The sequence below is a fragment of the Haliaeetus albicilla genome, chromosome W, assembly GCF_947461875.1.
Source record: "Haliaeetus albicilla chromosome W, bHalAlb1.1, whole genome shotgun sequence".
Taxonomy (NCBI): Eukaryota; Metazoa; Chordata; class Aves; order Accipitriformes; family Accipitridae; genus Haliaeetus; species Haliaeetus albicilla.
In genome coordinates this window covers 33,093,274-33,119,171 of record NC_091515.1, presented here as the reverse complement: position 1 = coordinate 33,119,171, position 25,898 = coordinate 33,093,274, and the positions used below count along the sequence as shown (strand labels likewise).

At 48.2% G+C, this 25,898-nt stretch overlaps 1 protein-coding gene across 1 annotated transcript in view; it reads right to left on the bottom strand.

Annotated features, from left to right (window-relative positions):
- Positions 1–25,898, bottom strand: part of GOLPH3 (golgi phosphoprotein 3) — a 115,551-nt gene that overhangs the window by 14,176 nt on the left and 75,477 nt on the right. Inside the window, exon 2 of the mRNA XM_069775360.1 lies at positions 24,796–24,927. Coding sequence (XP_069631461.1) covers positions 24,796–24,927 — 132 coding nt within the window. The remainder of the gene's footprint in view (positions 1–24,795; positions 24,928–25,898) is intronic.

Sequence of the window (25,898 nt, the reverse complement as noted above, 5' to 3'; positions counted from 1 at the left end):
CTTAAAAGCATTTTTTTAAAGTAAGATTTTTTGGAAAAAATTTAGAAAACAGGTTTTCTTGCTTATTTCAGGTTAAGGTACTTTTTTCTACCACTGCAAAGAAGTTTAAGAAGCTACTCTGAATATAATCCACAATGACAGTATGAGCCTAAATATACAGACATTTGGGGAAAAGACCTGTAAGGAGCATAGACTCTCCCATTCAACTCAGTGTGGTAGGGTGACCCTGGCTGGGTGCCAGGTGCCTACCAAAGCCTCTCTATCACTCCCCCTCCTCAGCTGGACAGGGGAGAGAAAATATAACAAAGAGCTCGTGGGTCAAGATAAGGAGAGGGAGAGATCACTCAACCAATTACTGTCACGGGCAAAACAGACTCGACATAGGGAAAATTAACTTAATTTATTGCCAATCAAACTGGAGTAGGGTAATGAGAAATAAAACCAAATCTCAAAACATCTTCCCCCCACCCCTCCCTTCTTCCTGGACACAGCTTCACTCCTGAATTCTCTACCTATCCTGCCCCCCCACTGGCGCAGGGGGACGGGGAATGGGGGTTTGTCCTAGTTTCAGCTGGGATAGAGTATAACTGTCTTCCTAGTAGCTGGTACAGTGCTATGTTTTGAGTTCAGTATGTGAAGAATGTTGATAACACTGATGTTTTCAGTTGTTGCTAAGTAGTGTTTAGACTAATGTCAAGGATTTTTCAGCTTCTCATGCCCAGCCAGCGAGAAAGCTGGAGGGGCACAAGAAGTTGGCACAGGACACAGCCAGGGCACCTGACCCAAACTGGCCAACAGGGTATTCCATACCATGTGACGTCCCATCTAGTATAGGAACTGGGAAGTGGGGGCAGGGAATCGCCGCTCAGGGGACTAACTGGGTGTCGGTTGGCGGGTGGTGAGCAATTGCACTACGCATCATTTGTACATCCCAATCCTTTTATTATTGCTGTTGTCATTTTATTAGTGTTATCATTATCATTATTAGTTTCTTCTTTTCTGTTCTATTAAACCGTTCTTATCTCAACCCACGAGTTTTACTTCTTTTTTTTCCTGATTTTCTCCCCCATCCCACTGGATGGGGGGGGAGTGAGTGAGCAGCTGTGTGGTGCTTAGTTGCTGGCTGGGGTTAAACCACAACAGGGTTACAGTCAGTTCATCACATATTGTCTCTGCTGCTCCATCCTCTTCAGGGGCAGGACTCTTCACACTCTTCCCCTGCTCCAGCGTGGGGTCACTCCCATGGGAGACAGTCCTCCACGGTCTTCTCCAACATGGGCCCTTCCCACGGGCTGCAGTTCTTCACGATCTGCTCCAGCACGGGTCCCTTCCATGGCGTTCAGTCCTTCAGGAGCACACTGCTCCAGCGTGGGTCCCTCACTGGGGCTCGGCCTTGGCCAGTGGCGGGTCCATCTTGGAGCCAGCTGGCATTGGCTGTATTGGACACAGGGGAAGCTTCTAGCAGCTTCTCACTGAAGCCACCCCTGCTGCCCCGCCCACTACCAACACCTTGCCATGCAAACCCAATACACTGCCCCTTCTTCCGAAGGTCTTAAACTCTCTTTTTTTCTCCAGAGTTCTGTGAAGGACCTTGGCTGGACCAAGGGGCCTGAGGAGGATATTGACCTTGACAAGATTACAGTGTTCCTGTGAGAGAACAAGAAAGGATGAGAAGCATGCCTGGGAAACTAAGTTTAAGGAATGTGTTGACCGTTTGCAGTTGTGATAAAGAACCTGAAAAAAGTCACCCAATGAGGGGTGAGAAAAACAACTTCTGACAACTTTTTGACCAATAAGGGACAGACATATGTACAAGGTAACAAGTATAATGGGTATAAATTTGCTGGCTTGTAGCAATAAAAAAAACCTTCTTTGCTTGTACTATAAGAATGCGTACTTGTCATTTGTCCGTCTCGACCACGACAAATGGTGACCCCGATGTGATGCTGTAAATAATGCTTGTGACTGTGAGGAGAGCAGTGGAGACGGAGCCCGGCATAGCTTGAGAGCGGCAGGAAGAGCTGCTAGTCCAGACCGATACTTGACACCTGGAGATAAGCAGGTGAGCTGCCGGGAACATGGGCGGGACCCTCAGTAAAGAGGACGCCGGAATTGTAAATATGTGGAAAGTAATATTGCAAAAGAGAGGACTTAAAGTAGAAGAGTTGATGTTGCGGAAAATGCTCTTATGGGGCAAGCAACACGGATATAAAGCAGATACAGTGACTGCATTTAGTGTGCCTGTGTGGCAAGGACTCGGGGACAAGCTGTTTGACAGTGCATCCCGAGGGTCTAAGGAGGCAGCCAGCCTCCTGACAACGCGGCGCCTGCTCCTTGAAACCGTCAAAGACATTAAAGAACAAAGGGATAGGATGAAGGAGCCAGACGTCCCTATCGTGGGGGGAGGACAGTCGTCTCCCACAGAGGACATGGGGTCTGTTGCCCAGTCCTCTGACAAGCGCGCAGGGCGGCCAAAGCCACGGGGCCGACAAAAGAACCCTTTCGTTGATGACTCTGATGATGAGCAGCCCTCAGGATATCCTCGGACTATTAAAGATAGAACATATAAGCGGCCCCAGGACTTGCTTCCTGGTAGTGACGTATGCCCCGCTGAAACGGCAGAGGCTCCGGTTAACCCGTCCGCCCCCCCCTTGCCGCCTGATTCAGAGGATCAAGAAGGGATGAATAGCCACCCCCACCCCCCCCGGGCGCGGGGAGGGGAACAGGGGACCTCATGCCTGTTCCTCCCTCTGCCAGCCGAAACATCAGAGGGTTGGGATGATCCCATGGACAATGATATGGGGGATCCTGAATCTGGGGGGTCTGCGGGAACACCGAAGGAGGGACAATTACAGGGAGGCTCGCGTTGCCGAGGACAGCCCTGGGTCCTTCCGCCGGCTCGAATTACTGTCAGTCCCCACAACCCCCTGAAATTCTGGCAGCAGGTGAAAGCTCGAGCTCTGCAAGAAGGAAATTGGGACCTGTCCGAGCAAATTAACGTTCCTGTAACAGCAGGCAACTCCGGTGAAACGAATTTAAGGGGGACTGGGGCGATGGCTTTCCCGGTGGTATGGGGTGATCCAGGGCAAGGAATCATGGATGAACATAGACCATATTTGTGGAAAGTTATACAGGATTTACAAAAGGCAACTGTGCAATATAGTCCCAACTCCCCCGCAGTTATGCAATTAATACGCCTATTAACTATGGAAGAAATGACACCTTATAATATTGCTCAAATTGCTCAAATTATTTTCCAACCTGTGCAATGCGCCATTTTTTGTAGTATCTGGACTCAGAGAGCAGAGGCACAAGCAGTACACAATTTGCAGCTTTCACAAACCGATCCACATTATGGTAATGGAGCTGATGTTCTGACTGGGACTGGTCAATTTAATAATCCTCAACATCAGGCTCAATGGCATCCACTTGTATTGGAGCAAGTAAAGACTATTGGTGTAGAAGCTTTGCTCCGAACGGCGGAGCTGGCAGAGCCTAAGGCAAGATATACCATGATTAAACAGGGGGCTAAAGAGCCGTTTCTGTCGTTTTTAGAGAAATTGATGGGGGCTATAGAGCGGCAGGTATTTGATGCACATATACGAGAAATGCTGGTAAAACAGTTAGCCTGTGACAATGCTAACGCAGATTGTCAAAAGGCGATTGAGACGCTCCCTGGGGATCCAACCCTAGAAGCTATGATTACGGCTTGCAGGAAGGTGGGCTCTGTTGAACACAAAATGTCTGCATTAGCTACAGCTATGTCTGCAATGCGTATGTCTAATCAGAAATGTTACTGCTGCGGACAGACTGGACATGTCAAGGCTAACTGTCCCACTAAAAATAGAAAAGGAGGAGCCGAGCAGGTGGCCGTGGGAGCAGCTACATGTCTTAAGTGCAGAAAGCTGGGACACTTTGCAAAGCAACGTAAATCTAAATTTCATGCTAATGGTCAACCCCTCCAGTCGGGAAATGGCAGAAAGAGCGCAAAGGGTCGCGTGCAGACACAAATGCCCTACCACTCCAGCAGCCCCTTTCTGGTACAACGCAGACACCACAAGCCTTTGTGACAAGTTACAGGGACAAACTCAAGGAGCAGCCGGGATGGATGTATGCACCGCCCACACAGTAACTTTATCTACCCAAGGAGTGCATAAAGTGCCCCTGGAAGCCTGGGGACCGATTGGTAAAGGATTAAGTGCCTTACTAATAGGACGATCAAGTAGTACTTTGCAAGGGTTAATGGTGCATGTGGGAGTTATTGATGCTGATTATCACAGGCAAATATGTGCAATGGTATCTACTGCAACCCCTCCAGTCACTATAAAAGGAGGCACACGAATTGCTCAACTCATACCATTTATGAGCTGTGTGCCTGCGACAGAACAGGTAATTCATGGTACTCAAGGTTTTGGGTCCACTGGGAAAGCCGCAGGTATTTTGGTCGCAGCGCATTACGGAAAGCAGGCCAGAAATGACCTGTACCCTCACTATGGCAAATGCATCCCCATCACAGATAAAATTGATAGGTTTGCTGGACTCTGGGGTTGATATGACCATCATAGCACAGCGTAACTGGCCCTCCTCGTGGCCATTGGTTGTAAATGCGGAAGGAGTGTTGGGTGTAGGTGGAGTTTCAAATAGTTTTATTGCAGCAAAACCTGTGCTAATAAGCAACCCAGAGGGACAGAAAGCCACTGTGAGGCCATATGTCACCACTTTGCCACTTAATTTATGGGGTGGAGATGTGTTGGATCAATGGGGGGTGCATCTTACCACGGATTTTTCATAGGGGCCACTGTGCTGCAGGGCGTGGAGCGCCCGACACTGGCACTGACCTGGTTAACAGATAAACCAGTGTGGGTGGATCAGTGGCCCCTCAATCAAGAAAAACTCCTCGCCTTGAAATCTTTAGTTGCAGAACAATTGGCCGCAGGACATATTGAGGCCTCTCATAGCCCATGGAACACACCAGTGTTTGTGATCAAAAAGAAATCTGGAAAATGGAGGCTATTGCATGATTTACGAAAGATTAATGAGGTACTAGCAACCATGGGGGCATTGCAGCCAGGGTTACCTTCTCCAACTATGATTCCAATGCAATGAGAAATTATTGTAATGGACTTAAAAGATTGTTTTTTCACCATCTCTTTAGCCACACCTATTATGGAGAAGTTTGCTTTCACTGTACCCTCAGTGAACAACAGTGAGCTGGCGAAAAGGTATCATTGGAAAGTTTTGCCTCAGGGAATGAAAAATTCTCCCACCATTTGTCAGTGGTTTGTGGCAAAGGCCTTAAGTCCAGTTCGTGCTGCATTCCCAACATGTTATTGTTATCATTATATGGATGACATTTTGTTAGCCGCTCCATCTCAACAGATGTTAAGCAAAATGGAAGTCACAGCACGTGACTCACTACAGCGATTAGGCCTAGTTATTGCACCTGAAAAGGTACAGCGTCAACAGCCGTGGCTGTATTTGGGTATGAAAATATTAAATCAGACGGTCGCACCACAACCCATTCAGTTACAACTGGAGATAAAAACTTTAAATGATGTACAAAAATTGGCCGGAGTGATCAGTTGGGTTCGACCCTATTTAGGGTTGCCATCATCAAAATTACAGCCACTTTTGGATTTACTGAAGGGTGATACAGATATTGCTGCACCACGGGCATTAACCCCTGAGGCAAAACAAGTAATTACAGAAGTAGAGCAAGCAATTGTGCATAGACATGTGTGGAGAATTGATCTGACAGTTTCAATTCAGGTTTTTGTATTAATAGACAAATTGGTACCTTTTGTCATGATCGCACAATGGAATTCTGATTGGCCGGATCCATTGCATGTGTTAGAATGGGCCTTCTTACTGTTCAGACCAAACAAAACTGCCCCAGGTCTTTTTGAGCTTTTAGCCCAAATTATCATGAAGACCCGAGTTCGATGTATGGAATTGATAGCCAGGGACCCAGAATGTATCACTGTGCCTGTTAAAACTGATTATTTTGAATGGTGTCTCACTAATAGCTCTGCATTGCAAGCAGCCTTGGCAAATTATACTGGGCAAATTAGGTATCATCTTCCCTCTCATCCGTTAATTAAAATGGGAAGTCAAATACGCTTTGCACAAAAGCAACTAAGTCAATCAGAGCCGGTGATTGGTCCCACGGTGTTCACTGACGGTTCAGGAAAAACAGGAAAAGCAGCCATTGTGTGGCATGATGGCCAGCAATGGCAACAGAAGATAGTACAGCAAGAAGGCTCCCCTCAAGTTGTAGAACTTCGAGCAATGGTGATGGTGTTTCAACATTTTCCAGATCCTGTAAATGTTGTCACCGATTCAGCTTATGTGGCAGGTCTGGTTCAAAGATTGGATAAGGCTGTGCTTGGTCAGGTGGGAAATGAAAAGTTATTTGGGGTGTTGAAGCTGTTATGGATGGAGATTCAGGAATGCTGCTCCCCATATTATGTCATGCATATTAAAAGCCACACAAGCTTGCCTGGTTTTATTGTGGAAGGGAATGCTCGTGCAGATGCTCTCGTATCGGGGGTGGCAATAGGTCCAGTACCAAATGTGAGACAACAGGCGATCGAAGCTCATCGTTTTTTTCACCAAGGACATCGGGCCTTAAAGCAGCAATTTTGATTGTCGAACTCTGAGGCTTGTGCCATCGTCGCCGTGTGCCCTGACTGTCAGGGCCACCATGTACCTCATTATTATGGAACCAACCCTAGAGGCCTTCGAGCCTTGCAAATCTGGCAGACTGACGTGACACATATTCCTGAGTTTGGGCGGTTGAAATATGTGCATGTGTCTATTGATACTTTTTCTTCTGTTGTTATTGCCACCGCTCATACAGGTGAAGCCGCCAGGGATGTTATTCGACACTGGCAATGAGCGTTTTCTGTGGCTGGTGTACCTCAGCAGATTAAGACTGACAACGGTCCAGCCTATCTTTCTACCAAGGTGACTACCTTTTTGCAGCTTTGGGGAATTACCCATGTCACCGGTATCCCTCATTCTCCCACAGGACAAGGCATTGTAGAGCACGCCCATGGAACTCTAAAGCATATGCTTCAAAAACAAAAAGGGGGAATGATGGGTGAGGGCTCGGAGGCTTGACTTAACAAGGCCACGTATGTATTAAATTTTTTGCAGGTCACTGATGATGTTCAACAACCACCAATGCTGCGTCATTTTGGGTCATTGACAAGTATATCTGGTGTGACCCCTGGGGTTAAGGTTCAGATACGGGACCTGCAGACGGGTCAATGGTCTGCACCTTGTGACTTATTAACCTGGGGTCGAGGTTAATGTTGTGTCTTCACAGATACTGGACCGCGATGGGTGCCGGCACGACTGGGAAAACCCTACTTAGAAGTGTCATCACCTGCTGCAGTCTCCTCAGAGTAGTGGTTGCAATATGGGTACCATCGCAGCCCGAGATGAACGTATGAGTAATGCTTGCAAATGCTACGGGCCAAGAGGAATGCTGGCTAAGCATGCAAAGCAATGCTACATCACAAGCTCTTTCTGGATTATTGCTAGATATAGATTCTATATGCCATGCTACGCTATAAAACAGAGCAGCTATTGATTTTCTATTGTTGGCCCATGGCCACAGCTATGAAAACCTTAATGGTATGTGTTTGTGATGGGTTGACCCTGGCTGGACGCCAGGTGCCCACCAAAGCCATTCTATCACTCCCCCATCCTCAGCTGGACAGGGGAGAGAAAAATATAACAAAAAGCTTGGGGGTCGAGATAAGGACAGGAGAGATCATTCACTAATTACCGTCACGGGCAAAACAGACTCAGCTTGGGGAAAATTAACTCAATTTATTACAAATCAACCAGAGTAAAGTAATGGGAAATAAAACCAAATCTCAGAACACCTTCCCTCCACCCCTCCCTTCTTCCTGGGCACAAATTCACTCCCGGATTTCCCCACCAAGCCCCCCCAGCGGCGCAGGGGGACGGGGATGGGGTTTACGGTCATCACACGTTATTTTCTGCCGCTTCATCCTCCTCAGGGGGAGGACTCATCACACTCTTCCCCTGCTCCAGCATGGGGTCCTTCCCACGGGAGACAGTCCTCCACGAACTTCTCCAACGTGGGTCCTTCCCACGGGCTGCAGTTCTTCACGAACTGCTCCAGCATGGGTCCTTTCCACGGTGTGCAGTCCTTCAGGAGCACACTGCTCCAGCGTGGGTCCCCCACAGGGTCACAAGTCCTGCCAGAAAACCTGCTCCGTGGGCTTCTCTCTCCACAGATCCGCAGGTCCTGCCAGGAGCCTGCTCCAGCGCAGGGTTCCCACGGGGTCACAGCCTCCTTCGGGAACCCACCTGCTCTGGCGTGGGGTCCTCCACAGGCTGCAGGTGGATATCTGCTCCACCGTGGACCTCCATGGACTGCAGGGGGACAGCCTGCCTCACCAGGGTCTTCACCACGGGCTGCAGGGGAATCTCCGCTCCGGCGCCTGGAGCATCTCCTCCCCCTCCTTCTTCACTGACCTTGGTGTCCGCAGGGTTGTTTCTCTTACATGTTCTCACTCCTCTCTCCAGCAGCTGTTTCTCCCCGTCTCAACTTTTTTTCCTTCTTAAAAATGTTATCACAGAGGCGCTACCACTATCACTGATTGGCTCGGCCTTGGCCGGCGGCGGGTCCGTCTTAGAGCCAGCTGGTATAGGCTCTCTCTCGAACACAGGGGAAGCTTCCAGCAGCTTCTTACAGAAGCCACCCCTGTAACCCCCCCCGCTACCAAAACCTTGCCACACAAAACCAATACAGTGTTGTATGAACCTATCAGATCATTCAGTGTCAGTGTCCCAGAGTATTCAACAGCTGCAAAAGGAGGTGCAGAAGCTGACAGAAGATGTTGGGGTTTTTGGGTTGGATGGCTTGTTCTCTCAATGGGGGATTGGAGGGTGGTTAAAGGGAGTATTGAAAACAGGATTATTAATATTGGCAATTATTATCATTGCATTGAGCATCCTCCCATGTGTGCTATCCTTGCTGCAAAGGGCCCTGCAGCGGACAATTCACATGGCATATTTGGTGCAAAAACAAAAAGGGGGAACTGTGGAGGACCTCGGCTGGACCGAGGGGCCTGGGGAGGATATTGACCTTGACAAGATTACAGTGTTCCTGTGAGAGAACAAGAAAGGATGAGAAGCATGCCTGGGAAACTAAGTTTAAGGAATGTGTTGACCGTTTGCAGTTGTGATAAGGAACCTGAAAAAGTCACCCAATGAGGGGTGAGAAAAACAACTTCTGACAACTTTTTGACCAATAAGGGACAGACATATGTACAAGGTAACAAGTATAATGGGTATAAATTTGCTGGCTTGTAGTAATAAAAAAACCTTCTTTGCTTGTACTATAAGAATGCGTACTTGTCATTTGTCCGTCTCGACCACGACAGAGTTCCAGCAAAAGCTCTCTGTTCAGCCAGGTCGGTCTTCCCCACTGTCTCATCTTTTGGCATATGGGGACGGCCTGCTCCTGCGCCTTTAAGATTTTCTTCTTAAAGAATGTCCAGGCTTCCTGGACTCCTTTGCCCTTCAGGACTACCTTCCAAGGGACTCTGTCAACCAGGCCCCTAAACAGGCCAAAGTCTGCCCTCCAGAAGTCCAAGGTAGCAGTTCTGCTAACAGTTTTTGTGCTGTTATGACTCTGGAGAGAGTTAACCAAGAAGCATTCCTCAATAAATCCTTCTTCAAGAATGAGCAGATCCATGAGCATAGGAGAGAGGTGGCTGGGCTTCCCCTGTTACCTGTCAGCATGTGCTGGGAAAGGGAAGGGAAGAGAAATACAGTGGAAGTGTGAACCAAAATACTTTTGCTTGAGGGGAAGGCTAATCAGAAGAATCTGTGCATTGAATATGCAATGCAGCAGAGAAGTGAGAAGAAACAGTGCTGTATGCCTGGCTGCAGAGAATGATAAACTTAGAAACAAAATTGCGGTGTATTGTAGATTCCCAAGAGCTTATGGAGCCCTGACTGAATGTATTGGGTTTGCATGGCAAGGTTCTGGTAGCAGGGGTGTTACAGGGGTGGCTTCTGTTAGAAGATGCCAAAAGCTTCCCCTATGTCCAATAGAGCCAATACCAGCTGGCTCCAAGACGGACTCGTCGCTGGCCAAGGCCAAGCCAATCAGCGACAATGGTAGTGCCTCTGTGACAACATATTTAAGAAGGGGAAAAAAATAAGTTGCTGGGGCACAGAAACTGCAGCCAGAGAGAAGAGTGAGAATATATGAGAAACAATCCTGCAGACACCAAGGTCAGTGAAGAAGGAGGGGGAGGAGGTGCTCCAGGCGCCGGAGCAGAGATTCCCCTGCAGCTCGTGGTGAAGACCATGGTGAGGCAGGCTGTCCCCCTGCAGCCCATGGAGGTCCACGGTGGAGCAGATATCCACCTGCAGCCCGTGGAGGATCCCACGCCAGAGCAGGTGGATGCCCAAAGGAGGCTGTGACCCTGTGGGAAGCCCATGCTGGAGCAGGCTCCTGGCTGGACCTGGGGACCCATGGAGAGAGGAGCCCACGCTGGAGCAGGTTTTCTGGAAGGAGTTGTGACCCTGCAGGGGACCCATGCTGGAGCAGTGTGCTCCTGAAGGACTGCACCCTGTGGAAGGGACCCATGCTGGAGCAGTGTGCTCCTGAAGGACTGCACCCTGTGGAAGGGACCCATGCTGGAGCAGTTCGTGAAGAACTGTCTCCCGTGGGAGGGAAAGCATGCTGGAGCAGGGGAAGAGTGTGAGGAGTCCTGCCCCTGAAGAGGATGGAGCGGCAGAGACAACGTGTGATAAACTGACCGTAACCCCCATTCCCCGTCCCCCTGCACCAGTGGGGGGGCAGGATAGGCAGAGAATTTGGGAGTGAAGCTGTCCCCGGGAAGAAGGGAGGGGTGGGGGGAAGATGTTTTGAGATTTGGTTTTATTTCTCATTACCCTACTCTGGTTTGATTGGCAATAAATTAAGTTAATTTTCCCTATGTTGAGTCTGTTTTGCCTGTGACGGTAATTGGTTGAGTGATCTCTCCATGTCCTTATGTCGACCCACGAGCCTTTTGTTATATTTTCTCTTCCAGTTGCTGGCTGGGGTTAAACCATGACATCCAGGCAATTCAGGAGGACTACAAGGATGTTGTGAGGTTATTCAGGGAGAAAATTAGAAGGGCCAAAGACCAACTAGAACTTAATCTGGCTACTGCCATAAAAGACAATAAAAAATGTTTCTATAAATACATTAACAACAAAAGGAGGACTAAAGAGAATCTTCATCCTTTATTGGATGTGGGGGGAAACATAGTCACAAAGGATGAAGAAAAGGCTGAGGTACTTAATGCCTTCTTTGCCTCAGTCTTTAATAGTAAGACCAGTTGTTCTCCAGGTACCCAGCCCCCTGAGCTGGAAGACAGGGAAGGGGAGCAGAATGAAGCCCCCATAATCCAAGGGGAAATGGTTAGCGACCTGCTACACCACTTAGACTATGGGGCTGGATGGGATCGACCCAAAGGTACTGAGGTGTGAGAGACTGAAAGAGTTAATGTCTCAAACATTGTGGTGGGGCAAGTTCTGCTTAAAGACAAACCCTGCACAGCAAGGAACCAAGGTGAAAAGCCCATCAGCTCAGACATCAGCAACAGGAGGGGGAGGGCATGCTGGAGGGTGCACAGCTCCCTGTTCTGATAAGCTGTTCTGATACAAAGATCAAACAATGCCCGTGTGTGCAGGGAAGGAGAAGTTACTCCACAAATGACCCCCAAGCCCAAAGGCTCACAAACTGCTCATTAACCTGAGGAGTTCGGGTGCCCACCTGAAGGAGGGGCAAGGATGATAAAAGGACACAAACTGAAGCCCTGGGTGCGCAAGCCCTCCGGGACTGGTCCCGTCGGCTGACTGGACACCTCGGCTGACTGAACCAACGCTGGACCCAGGACTGGTGAAATCTTTCTCTCTTCCTTTCTCTCTTCCTTTCTCTCTCTCTGTCTTCTTCTCTCTTTCCTTTTCCTTTTCCACAATCCCTACACCTCATCCATTTCAACATATAAACCGTTGACCAAGTCTGAGACTAAGAGTAGATCCAGCCGCCCCTGGGCCCTTCTCTGAGGAGGAGTCTAGAAAGCAAGGGGGTCTGCTCTGAACCTCGTGACTCAACGGGAGGGATCTCCTTATTCCCTGAATTGATGTAGGTGGTTACACGGTTTACAGAAGTAGTCTTATGCCAATTCCTGTTGTGAGAAACCCTGCTACCTACTACCACGCCTCCCCAGTTCAGTTTGCTTCTGTCATAAATAAAATCTTTAACTGATCATTTGGTGTAATTTCACGTTAATTTAGCCTGAGGGAATTTCGAATTAAACATGACTCCCTGGTCTGTCCAGTCTGGATCGTGACATTTTTTGGCGTAGTTGGCAGGATTCCCTCAGTGTTGCTAAAGCGATCATTGGGACCAGGTCCTTACTGTGACCCCTCTCTGATGGCCTCACCAGTGCTGAACACAGGGGAACAATCACCTCCCTGCTCCTGCTGGCCACACTATTTCTGATACAGGCCAGGATGTCATTGGCCTTCTTGGCCACCTGGGCACACTGCTGGCTCAGATTCAGCCTGCTGTCAACCAGCACCCCCAGGTCTTTCTCTGCCAGGCAGCTTTCCAGACACTCTTCCCCAAGCCTGTAGCGCTGCATGGGGTTGCTGTGACCCAAGTGCAGGACCGAGCACTTTTGGCCTTGTTGAACTTCATACAATTGACCTCAGCCCATCGATCCAGCCTGTTCAGATCTCTCTGGAGAGCCTTCCTACCCTCAAGTAGATCGACCCTGCCTCCCAACTTGGTGTCGTCTGCAAACTTGCTGAGGGTGCACTCAATCCCCTCGTCCAAATCATTGATAAAGATATTAAAGAGAACGGGGCCCAACACCAAGTCCTGGGGAACACCACTTGTGACCCACCACCAACCGGATTTCACCCCATTCACCACAACCCTCTGGGCTCATCCATCCAGCCAGTTTTTCACCCAGCGAAGAGTACACCTGTCCAAGTCATGAGCTGCCAGCTTCTCAAGGAGTATGCCATGAGAGACAGTGTCAAAGGCCTTGCTGAAGTCAAGGAAGATAACATCCACAGCCTTTCCCTCATCCACTAGGCGGGTCACCTGGTCATAGAAGGAGATCAGGTTGGTCAAGCAGGACCTGCCTTTTGTAAACAAATGCTGGCTGGGCCCGATCCCCTGCTTGTCCTGAACTTGCTGTGTGAGTGCTCTCAAGATGAACCGTTCCATAATCTTCCCCGGTACTGAGGTCAGGCTGACAGGCCTGTAGTTCCCTGGATCCTCCCTCCGACCCTTCTTGTAAATGGGTGTCACATTGGCAAGCCTCCAGTCCTCTGGGACCTCCCCTGTTGACCAGGATTGCTGATAGATGATGGAGAGTGGCTTGGCAAGGACCTCCGCCAGTTCCCTCAGTACTCTTGGATGGATCCCATCTGGTCCCATAGACTTGTGAGTGTCCAGATGGCGTAGTAGGTCACTAACTATTTCCTCCTGGATTAAGGGGGGTATATTCTGCTCTTCATCCTCACCTTCCAGCTCAGGGGGCGGAGTACCCTGAGGATAACTGGTCTCCCTATTAAAGACTGAAGCAAAGAAGGCATTAAGTACCTCAGCCTTTTCCTCATCTCTGGTGGCAACGTTCCCTTCTGTATCCATTAAAGGATAGATACTCTCCTTGGCTTTCTTTTTATTGTTAACATATTTGTAAAAACATTTTTTGTTGTCCCTTACAATAGTTGCCAGATTGACTTCTAGCTGAGCTTTTGCCTTTCTAATTTCCTCTCTGTATGATCTAACAAGATCCCTGTACTCCTCCCAAGTTGCCCGCCCTTTCTTCCAGAGATGGTAAACTCTCCTTTTTTTCTTGACTCCTAGCAAAAGCTCCCTGTTCAGCCAGGCCGGTCATTTTCTTTGGCGGTTTGACTTGCGGCACATGGGAATAGACTGGTCCTGAGCCATTAAGATTTCCTTCTTGAAGAATGTCCATTCCTCCTGGACCCCTTTGTCCTTCAGGACTGTCTCCCAAGGGACTCTCTCAACCAGTGCCTTGAAGAGGCCAAAGTTTGCCCTCTGGAAGTCCATAGTGGTGGTTTTGCTGACCACCTTCCTTGCCTCACCAAGAATTGAGAATTCTATCATTTCATGGTTGCTAAGCCCAAGACAGCCTCTGACCATCACACCTCCCACCAGTCCTTCTCTGTTCGTAAACAATAGATCTAGCAAGGCTCCTCCCCTGGTTGGCTCACCTACCAGCTGTGTCAGGAAGTTATCTTCCACACACTCCAGGAACCTCCTAGATTGTTTACTCACTGCTGTGTTGTATTTCCAGCAGACGTCTGGAAAGTTGAAGTCCCCCACGAGAACAAGGGCACACAATTCTGAGACTACTGCCAGCCGCTTGTAGAATGATTCATCCATCTCTTCAACCTGGTTGGGTGGTCTATAACAGACTCCCAGCACAATATCTGCCTTGTTGGCCTTCCCTCTCATCCTCACCCATAAGCACTCCACCTTGTCATCACAATCGTGTAGCTCTGTACAGTCAAAACATTCCCTAACATAGAGAGCCACCCCACCACCTATTCTACCTTGCCTATCCCTTCTGAAGAGCTTGTAGCCATCCATTGCAGCACTCCAGTCATGGGAGTCGTCCCACCATGTTTCCATGATGGCGACTAAGTCATAGCTATCCTGCTGCACGATGGCTTCCAGCTCCTCCTGTTTATTGCCCATGCTGCATGCACTGGCACAGATGCATTTGAGCTGGCCTATCGAATCCACCCCTAACATTGGCATGCTGCCCCCAGGCTCATCTCTGGTGCACCTAGTTTTATCCCTTACCCCCTTCAAACCGAGTTTAAAGCCCTCTCTATGAGCCCCGCCATCTCATGAGCGAGGATTCTTTTCCCCCTTTGAGATAGCTGAATACCATCTGTCGCTAGCAAGCCCAGTGCCATATAAGCCTCCCCATGATCAAAAAACCCAAAATCCCACCGATGGCACCAGCCTCTGAGCCACGTATTAACCAGGTGTGTTTTCCTGTTCCTTTCAGTGTATTTCCCTGACACTGAAGGGATTGAGGAAAACACTGCCTGTGCTCCCGATCCTTCCACTAATCACCCCAGTGCCCTGAAGTCCCTTTTGATTGCCTTTGGATTTCTCTCTGCAATCTCATCACTGCCAACCTGCACAACCAGCAATGGGTAATAATCAGAGGTCCAAATCAGACCAGGGAGTTTCCTGGTAATGTCTTTTACCCAGGCCCCAGGGAGGCAGCAGACTTCCCTGTGGGATGGGTCAGGTCTGCATATTGGGTCCTCTGTCCCCCTCAGAAGGGAGTCGCCTACAACAATTACCCTCCTTCTTCTTTTTTCAGAGGATGTGAGAATGCATGGGGCTGCCCGACTGAGCCTAGGCACCTCCCTAGATAGGACTTCATCTACACCCTGATCTTCATTGACCTGGTCCTCAAGTTCCAGAGCCCCATACCTGTTGCATAGGGGCAACTGGGAAGGCGAGGGAGACCTGGAGCGGATTCGCCTGCCTCCCCGAGCAAGGACCTGTATCCATTCCCCTCCATCTCTTAGGTGCCCTCCTGCCTGGTGGCAAGAGGGCAGGGGAACCTCCGCTTCTCGTGGAGCCTCCATCTGCTGCCTCTGCCTCAGGGATGGTAGGGTGTGGGTCCACCAACCTATCTCCCTCTCACACTCCTTGATACTCCTCAACCTTTCCACTTCCTCCTTCAGTTCTGCCACCAGGCTGAGCAGATCATTCACCTGGTCACACCTCACACAAGAGGTGCCCCCGCTGCCCTCCATCATCAGTGATAGACTCAGGCACGCCCTGCAGCCAGAGACCTAGAAAGCTGATGTTTACATGGGAGCTCTGTCTGCATTGTCACGTTTTTCCTAACAATGGCTTTCACCCGAGTGGCAACCATACCTGGGACTCTCTCTGGGCCGACGCCCACCGCTTGAGTAGCCTTCTGGAGCTTGGAAGAGGAAGAGGGGGGCTGCGCCCTACCTGCACTCCCTGCCTGCAGGAAGTGCTGCACCACGCCCTTTCTGAAGCGCCACGCCCTGTTAGCCCGCCCTGTTCACCACGCTCCTGGTCACTGGCGCTCCTCAGGGCTGTTTAAATCTCCCGCGGTTGCCCCTGGCAACGCCCACACCGCGTCAGCCTCTCTCATGAGAGAAGTTCCCTCCACTCTTCCCAGTGGCTCCTGGGCCTTGGGAACCTCCCAGTCCGCCTCAATCTAGTGCTTAGCTGCTGACTTACCGTTGCTTCTGCTGGCCTCGCCGCTGACTGAATTTATCAGCAGTCCTGGCTAACTGGGGAGGTCCCAGTTGACTGGAGGTTAGCAAATGTGACTCCCATCTACAAGAAGGGCCAGAAGAAGGATCCGGGGAACTACAGGCCTGTCAGTCTGACCTCAGTGCCGGGGAAGGTTATGGAGCAGATCATCTTGAGCACCAGCACGTGGTACGTACAGGACAACCAGGTGATCAGGACCAGTCAGCATGGGTTTATGAAAGGCAGGTCCTGCTTGGCTAACCTGATCTCTTTCTACGACAAGGTGACCCAATTTAGGGATGAGGGAAAGGCTGTGGATGTTGTCTACCTAGACTTTAGTAAAGCCTTTGACACCGTTTCCCACAGCATTCTCCTGGAGAAACTGGCTGCTCATGGCTTGGATGGACATACTCTTTGCTGAGTAAAAAACTGGCTGGATGTCTGGGCCCAAAGAGTTGTGGTGAATGGAGTTAAATCCAGTTGGTGGCCAGTCACAAGTGGTGTTCCCCAGGGCTCAGTATGGGGGCCAGTTCTGTTTAATATCTTTATCGATGATCTGGACGTGGGGATCGAGTGCACCCTCAGTAAATTTGCAGATGACACCAAGTTGGGTGGGAGTGTTGATCTGCTTGAGGGTAGGAAGGCTCTCCAGAGGGATCTGGACAGGCTGGATTGATGGGCCGAGGCCAATTGTATGAAGTTCAACAAGGCCAAGTGCCGGGTCCTGCACTTGGTTCACAACAACCCCATGCAACACTACAGGCTTGGGGAAGAGTGGCTGGAAAACTGCATGGTGGAAAAGGACCTGGGGGTCTTGGTCGACAGCCAGCTGAATCTGAGCCAGCAGTGTGCCCAGGTGGCCAAGAAGGCCAATGGCATCCTGGCCTGTATCAGAAATAGTGTGGCCAGCAGGACTAGGGAAGTGATCGTCCCCCTGTATTTGGCCCTGGTAAGGCCGCACCTCGAATACTCTGTAGTGCGGGGCCCAAAACTGAACAAGACAGACACTGAGGTGCTGGAGTGTGTCCAAAGAAGAGCAACGAAGCTGGTGAAGGGTATAGAGAACAAGTCTTATGAGGAGCGGCTGAGGGACCTGGGGGTGTTTAGTCTGGAGAAAAGGAGGCTGAGGGGAGACCTTATGGCTCTCTACAACTACCTGAAAGGAGGTTGTAGCGAGGTGGGTGTCGGTCTCTTTTCCCAAGTAACAAGCAATAGGACAAGAGGAAACAGCCTCAAGTTGCACCAGGGGAGGTTTAGATTGGATATTAGGAAAAATTTCTTCACCGAAAGGGTTGTCAAGCATTGGAACAGGCTGCCCAGGGAAGTGGTTGAGTCACCATCCCTGGAGGTACTTAAAAGACTTGTAGACATGGCGCTTAGGGACATGGTTGAGTGGTGGACTTGGCAGTGTTAGGTTGACAGTTGGACTCTATGATCTTAAGGGTCTTTTCCAACCTAAATGATTCTATGATTCCAAGAAGAGTGGGAAATCGAGTCGGTTGGAAATCTTGTGAATTGAATCATCACAGAAGATTAAGCATCTGCAAGGGGGAATTTTTTCTCTCTCTTTAATAGATGAGCTAAGGCAGAGAACAAAGCTAAGATCCTTGTTCTTCAGAAATGATGGTCCTTAGCCTTACTGCACAGAATATTTCTTGATTCCAATTTTTCAGTGATTTATCATGTACTAGACTTGCCTTGTATCCAACTGCTGAGGACATTTCAATTATACATCATATTTAATTTTCATTTTCCAAAATGCAGCTTTACAATTAAGCAATGCTAAAGATGAAGCACCACTTGTGTTGATTGTTAAGTAAAACATCATTATTTAGTTTTAATAAAAAAATTCACTCATGCATTAATCCCTCAGAACTGTCAGCTATAAAATACTGAAGTTAATGTGCTAAGGATTTGTTGGGATTTAAGAACTGTAATTATTGGGTTTGCTTTCTGAAACCTTAAGGCAGAGTAGAGTACCATTTTCTATCTTCAATAACCACTACTCTTAGAAATTACTTCATTTATAGATAAAGCTCAACATTCATTTATTTGTTTCTAGAAGTGATACCAGGAGACAGAACTCCAAAATTATGCAATGATTACATAATCTGAAGCCAAATTTACAAGGATGCTGCAATATAAAAACCATCATATTAACTTTCAGAAGTTTCACTAACGTTCAAGTCCTTGTCTAACAGTTTCTCAGTCTCATTTGTCTCTCTATGGCATTCAAACATGGATTTAATGCATCTTAATCACTTCTGAAGTTGTATCTTAGAAACTGCAAAAAAATAATCAGCAAAGATCCACGGAATTTAACGCTTGAAGTGGAAATCACTGTAGCTAGCTGTCCTGGTTTCAGCTGGCATAGAGTTAATATTCTTTCTAGTAGCTGGTATACTGTTATGTTTTGGGTTCAGTATGAGAAGAATGTTGATAACACACTGATGTTTTCAGTTGTTGCTAAGTAGTGTTTAGACTAAAAGTCAAGGATTTTTCAGCTTCTCATGCCCAGCCAGCGAGAAAGCTGGAGGGGCACAAGAAGTTGGGAGGGAACACAGCCAGGGCAGCTGACCCAAACTGGCCAAAGGGTATTCCATACCATATATCGTCATGCCTAGTATATAAACTGGGGGAGTTGGTCGGGGGGGGGGGGGAGGGGGGCCTGTGTGGATCACTGCTTGGGAACTGGGCATTGGTCAGTGAGTGGTGAGCAATTGCATTGTGCAGCACTTGTTTTGTATATTCCAATACTTTTATTATTATTATCCTCATTTTATTATTGTTATTATTCTCATTTTATTATTGTTATTATTATAATAATTACTTTCTTCCTGTCCTGTTAAACTATTCTTATCTCAGCCCACGAGTTTTACTTTTTTTTTTCCCCTGATTCTCTCCCCCATCCCACTGGTTGTGGGGGAAGTAAGCGAGCAGCTGTGTGGTGCTTAGTTGCTGGCTGGGCTTAAACCACGACAGTCCATTTTGGCACCCAACGTAGGGCACGAAGGGTTGAAATAATGACAGGCCTGACCAGAGCATGTTAAAAAAATTTTGTTACAAGCATTCATTATATTGGTTTAATAGTCGCTGGACACAATGGCAATTTATGGGCACTTTATGAGCCAATTTATGGGTGAGGCACCTTTCTTCCCCTTCCCCTTCTCCTCCAGTCTGATTACAATGGCATTTGAGAAAAATGAAAACTTTGAATACCCTTGCAATGTTGAAACCAGCATGGTCCTATTGCTAGGAACTAGCATGTTCCTGAATGTGGTTCAGGTCTTGTTTAGGGTTAAACAACTGTTTAAGAAGATCACCCAGAGATCTGCCCCGAGGCTGGATAATGATGAGTGGCAGGGGGTGTGGGGTAGCATGGGCAAATGCCTAGGGCAGTGGGCACCTCCAATGTTTTGGAACTTCACCCTTGAACAAGTGCAGAATCCTGAAAAACTAGTACAACATTTGGAAAAAGTATGCTGTCACCCCGACAATTCCAGGGAGACACAAATCACTGCCATGTGCTGGGGCCTGGCCCACGCCTATTGAGCCCTGTTCAACGCCACTCAGTACCCTCAAGGGGAAGAGAAGGTCCCTGCGTTTAAGAACAAGGAGACAGGCACTGCGGCCACTCCGACCCCGGCGACAGGCACTGCGGCCACTCCAACCCCCGCGACAGGCACTGCAGCTGAACCAGCGAACCAACCTGTGCCAGTATCAGTTGCCCCATACAGAAGAAGAAATATAAAAAAAAAAATCAGTTTGCTTAGCGAAGGATGAAAATGAACCAGGGCCATCACGGGAACAGGAGGAAGAGGCAGAACCAGAGGTAATCACCCGGTCCCTATCCCTGAGTGACCTGAGGGATATACGAAAAGATTCCAGCTGGCTGCTGCTTATCACCTGGCTGCTCTGATGCTGGGACAATGGGGCTAGTAGCCTGGAATTAGAAGGTAGGGAAGCCAAGCAGCTGGGATCGCTTTCCAGGGAAGGTGGCATTGACAAGGCAATTGGAAAAGGGACATAAGCCCTCAGCCTCTGGAGGCGACTCCTGTCAAGCGTGAAGGAAAGGTACCCCTTCAAGGAAGATGTTATATGTTAACCAGGCAAGTGGACCACCATGGAGAGAGGTATCCAATATTTGAGGGAATTAGCCATGCTAGCGACAATTTATTATGAGCCGGACAATGCACAATTACCCAAAGATCCAGACGAAGTCCAGTGCGCACGACCCATGTGGTGGAAGTTTGTACGGAGCGCACCATCGTCCTATGCCAACCCACTGGCAGTACTGACCTGGAAAGACGAAGAGGCACCGACGGTGGATGAAATGGCTTGCCAACTCCGGCTGTATGAAGAAAATCTCTCCTCCTCCCTACAAGCCTGCATTGCAGCTGTGGAGAAGCTGTCCCAGGATTTCCAACAATTCAAAGAGGATGTGCCCCACTCCCCACTTGTAAGGACCAATGTCTCAGCTATTAGGAGTGAGCGTTCCTCTGCCCAAGAGAGAGGATATAGAAGGTACACACCACGAGGTGCCCTGTGGTTTTACCTGCATGACCACGGAGATGACACGAGGAAGTTGGATGGAAAACCTACCTTAGCCCTAGATACATGGGTACATGAGTTGCAAGGAAAAACCACCACAAAAGGGGATTCTACCAGGAAAAATGCCACTCCAGTTTCCAAACAGAGTAGAAGGGCTGATCTTACTCCTGATCCTCTTGAAGGGACTTCTAAGTCAATTTTACGAGAAGTGAGTAATGGATACTCTGACCAGAATTAGAGGGGCCCTGCCTCCAGCCAGGTGGAGGAAAAGGGATAACCGGGTCTTTTGGACTGTGTGGATTCGATGGCCTGGCATGTTAGACCCACAGGAGTACAAGGCTCTAGTAGACACCGGCACACAGTGTACCCTAATGCCATCAAGTGATAAAGGGGCAGAACTCATCCGTATCTCTGGTGTGACAGGGGGATCCCAACAGTGAACTGTATTGGAGGCTGAAGTAAGCCTAACTGGGAATGAATGGCAGAAACACCCCATTGTGACTGGTCCAGAGGCTCCGTGTATCCTTGGCACAGACTACCTCAGGAGGGGGTATTTTAAGGACCCGAAGGGGTACCGTTGGGCCTTTGGTATAGCTGCCTTGGAGACGGAGGAAATTGAACAGCTGTCCACCTTGCCCAGTCTCTCTGAGGACCCTTCGGTTGTGGGGTTGCTGAGGGTTGAAGAACAACAAGTGCCAATTGCTACCACGACGGTGCACCGGCAGCAATATCGCAGCAACCGAGACTCCCTGATTCCCATCCACAAGCTGATTCGTCGACTGGAGACCCAAGGAGTGATCAGCAAGACTCGCTCACCCTTTAGTAGTCCCATATGGCCAGCGCAAATGTGAAGTGGAGAGTGGAGACCGAAGGCCGACCCCTGGGGTTTTGGAGTCGGGGATATCGAGGATCCGAGTCTCGCTATACTCCAACTGAAAAAGAGATATTGGCAGCATATGAAGGAGTTCAAGCTGCCTCAGAAGTGGTTGGTACTGAAACACAGCTCCTCTTAGCATCCCAACTGCCGGTTCTGGGTCGGATGTTCAAAGGGAAGTTCCCTTCTACACATCATGCAACTGATGCCACGTGGAGTAGGTGGGTCGCACTGATCACACAACAGACTCACATAGGAAACCCCAGTCACCCAGGAATTTTGGAAGTGATAATGGACTGGCCAGAAGGCAAAGATTTTGGAATGTCGCCAGAGGAGGAGGAGGTGATGCGTGCTGAAGAGGCCCCACTGTATAATAAACTGCCAGAAAATGAGAGGCAATATGCCCTGTTCACTGACGGGTCCTGTCGCATCGTGGGAAAGCATCGCAGGTGGAAGGCTGCTGTATGGAGTCCTACACGACAAGTGACAGAAACTGCTGACGGAGAAAGTGAATCAAGTCAGTTTGCAGAGGTGAAAGCCATCCGGCTAGCGTTAGACATTGCTGAAAGAGAGAAGTGGCCAGTGCTCTATCTCTATACTGACTCATGGATGGTGGCAAATGCCCTGTGGGGGTGGTTACAGCAATGGAAGCAGAGCAACTGGCAGCGCAGAGGTAAACCCATCTGGGCTGCCGCACTGTGGCAAGATATTGCGTCCCGGCTAGAGAATCGGGTTGTCAAAGTACATCACGTAGATGCTCACGTACCCAAGAGTTGGGCCACTGAAGAACATCAAAACAACCAGCAGGCGGATCAGGCTGCCAAGATTGAAGTGGCTCAGGTGGACCTGGACTGGCAACATAAGGGTGAGCTATTTATGGCTCAGTGGGCCCATGATACTTCAGGCCATCAGGGGAGAGATGCAACATATAGATGGGCTCATGATCGAGGGGTGGACTTGACCATGGACACTATCGCACAGGTTATCCATGAATGTGAAACCTGTGCTGCAATTAAGCAAGCCAAGCGGTTAAAGCCCCTGTGGTATGGAGGGCGATGGCTGAAATATAAATATGGGGAAGCCTGGCAGATTGACTATATCACACTCCCACAAACCCGCCAAGGCAAGTGCCATGTGCTTACAATGGTGGAAGCAACCACTGGGTGGCTGGAAACATATCCTGTGCCCCACGCCACTGCCCAGAACATTATCCTGGGCCTTGAAAAGCAAGTCTTATGGCGACACAGTACCCCAGAAAGAATTGAGTCAGGCAACAGGACTCATTTTCGAAACAACCTCATAGACACCTGGGCCAAAGAGCATGGCATTGAGTGGGTGTATCATATCCCCTATCATGCACCAGCCTCTGGAAAAATTGAACGGTACAATGGACTGTTAAAGACTACATTGGGAGCAATGGGTGGTGGAACCTTCAAACATTGGGATACACATTTTGCAAAGACCACCTGGTTAGTCAACACCAGAGGATCTGCCAATCGGGGTGGCCCTGCCCAGTCAAAACTTTTACATACTGTAGAAGGGGATAAAGTCCCTGTAATGTGCATGTAGAGTATGTTAGGGAAGACAGTCTGGGTTACTCCTGCCTCAGGCAAAGGCAAACCCATTCATGGGATTGCTTTTGCTCAAGGACCTGGGCGCGCTTGGTGGGTGATGTGAAAGGATGGGGAAGTCCGATGTGTGCCTCAAGGGGGTTTGAATTTATGTGAGAATAGCCAATGAATTAAATTGTATGATGTTAGTTGCTATATAACCCTGCCACTGTATGTTATCATTACTGGAACTGTAACATGTTATATCCATGTTATTTCAGTAAGAATCACTTGGGCCAAGCAAGAACGAGCTTTGATAAAACTGAGCAAAGCACAGTAGTGATGGAACCAGAACTGACTTCAGCATGCAACAATCCAACGGTGCACACCATCCTCCTGCTGCATCCAGTGTCACCTGCTTGCCACACGGTACCGAAGTCTGATCCCGCTCTGCTGACTGAGAGGACTTCACACCATTCTTCCTGCCCAGAAAGACTGTTATGACAGGTGGAGCCCAACATTATGGACGAAATGAACTCAACGGACATTTCATAGGGATGGCCCATAGACTAAGGGAATGGTATATTTATCAAGGGACAGGAAAGGTGATGGTGATTAATTGGTATGTATTGGAAAGTATGGGACCTGAGCATGATGTAAATGGTATGGAAAAAGGGGAGGATACTGTCCTGGTTTCGGCTGGGATAGAGTTAATTGTCTTCCTAGTAGCTGGTACAGTGCTATGTTTTTGAGTTAGGTATGAGAAGAATGTTGATAACACTGATGTTTTCAGTTGTTGCTAAGTAATGTTTCTACCAAGTCAAGGATTTTTCAGCTTCTCATGCCCAGCCAGCAAGAAGGCTGGAGGGGCACAAGAAGTTGGGAGGGGACACAGCCAGGACAGCTGACCCAAAGTGGTCAAAGGGGTATTCCATACCATGTGAAGTCATGCCCAGTATATAAACTGTGGTGAGCTGGCTGGGGTGGGGGGGGGGGTGGGGGGCAGATTGCTGCTCAGGAACTAACAGGGCATCAGTCAGCGAGTGGTGAGCAATTGTATTGTGCATCAGTGGTTTTGTATATTCCAATCCTTTTATTATTATTATTGTCATTTTATTATTGTTATTATTATAATAATTAGTTTCTTCCTGTCCTATTAAACCATTCTTATCTCAACCCATGAGTTTTAGGGTTTTTTTCCCCCCCCGATTCTCTCCCCCATCCCACTGGGTTATGGAGGAAGTGAGTGAGCAGCTGCGTGGTGCTTAGTTGCTGCCTGGGGTTAAACCACGACAACCATTTAAACTCTTTAGGTAATAACTCTCTGCATCTAACTTAGGTCACTAATCAGAATCTATATCCCCATATAAAGAAAACAAAATGTCTTTTTCTTACAACCAGTTGTAATTTATAGCTTCTGTATTGCCTGTAGCATGACGCAAAAGGAATTGTTACCATTTTCCTCCTCTTACCTTTCTTGTCAATAGACTTTTGCGCCTCATTCCACAAGCCTCTAACTGAAGACGCCCTCGCAATGCCAATTCGATTAACATACAGCCACGCAATCCTGAAGAGATGCAATCATTCCAGAATGATGTGTAACCCTGTGAAGAATGAAAGACAGTAAGATATTTCCATCTCCACCTGAAAGCAAATAGAAGAGGCTTACTATGTTCTCTAAGCAGTTCTCTGGCCCTCATAGACTTTTGAAGTAGCATCACTAGTCAATTACAATTCCTGTACTGAAAACATGAAAGAGAAAACAGACTCATCCTCTATTAGTTTCAACACTTAGTCTCTGCTCTTTGAAGAGCAGGGAAACTTCAGGAAAGTGATACAAAACAAAACAGCAAGATATCAAGAACTGCAGGATATAAAGTGCAGTTAATATGTAGTAAAAAAAAACTTCTTACATTTTTAAGACATCATGCATTTGGCATTACCAACATCACACAGGCTTATTTGAGTTTCCTGAGAAATATTAACATGATTTTACATCCATTAACAATATGGCACCAATGAAATAATGATAACTTGAAAAATGCATATTACATAAAATATGGAGTGTAGTGGAAATTACAAATCAACACAAATGTGGCAATCGGCACAAACTACAGCACAGATTTTTCAGCTTGAATATAATAAAACAAAAGGCAAAAGTTTTCAAGCAAATATTTGGAACAGCTACTATTATGTCATTTAAATCCTTTGAAAACATATATTTCTAAAACTTGATGCATGTTATTGTGATGGGTTGACTGTGGCTGGATGCCAGGTGCCCACCAAAGCCGCTCTATCACTCCTCCTTCTCAGCTTGACAGGGGAGAGAAAATATAACAAAAGGCTCATGGGTCAAGATAAGGACAAGGAGAGATCACTCGCCAGTTACCATCACAGGCAAAACACACTCAACTTGGGAAAAAAAAAATTAATTTAATTTATTACCAATCAAATCAGAGAAGGGTAATGAGAAATAAAAAAACCCAGATCTTAAAAACACCTTCCTCCCACCCCTCCCTTCTTCCCAGGCTTAACTTTACTCCTGATTTTCTCTACCTCCTCCCCCATAGGGGCA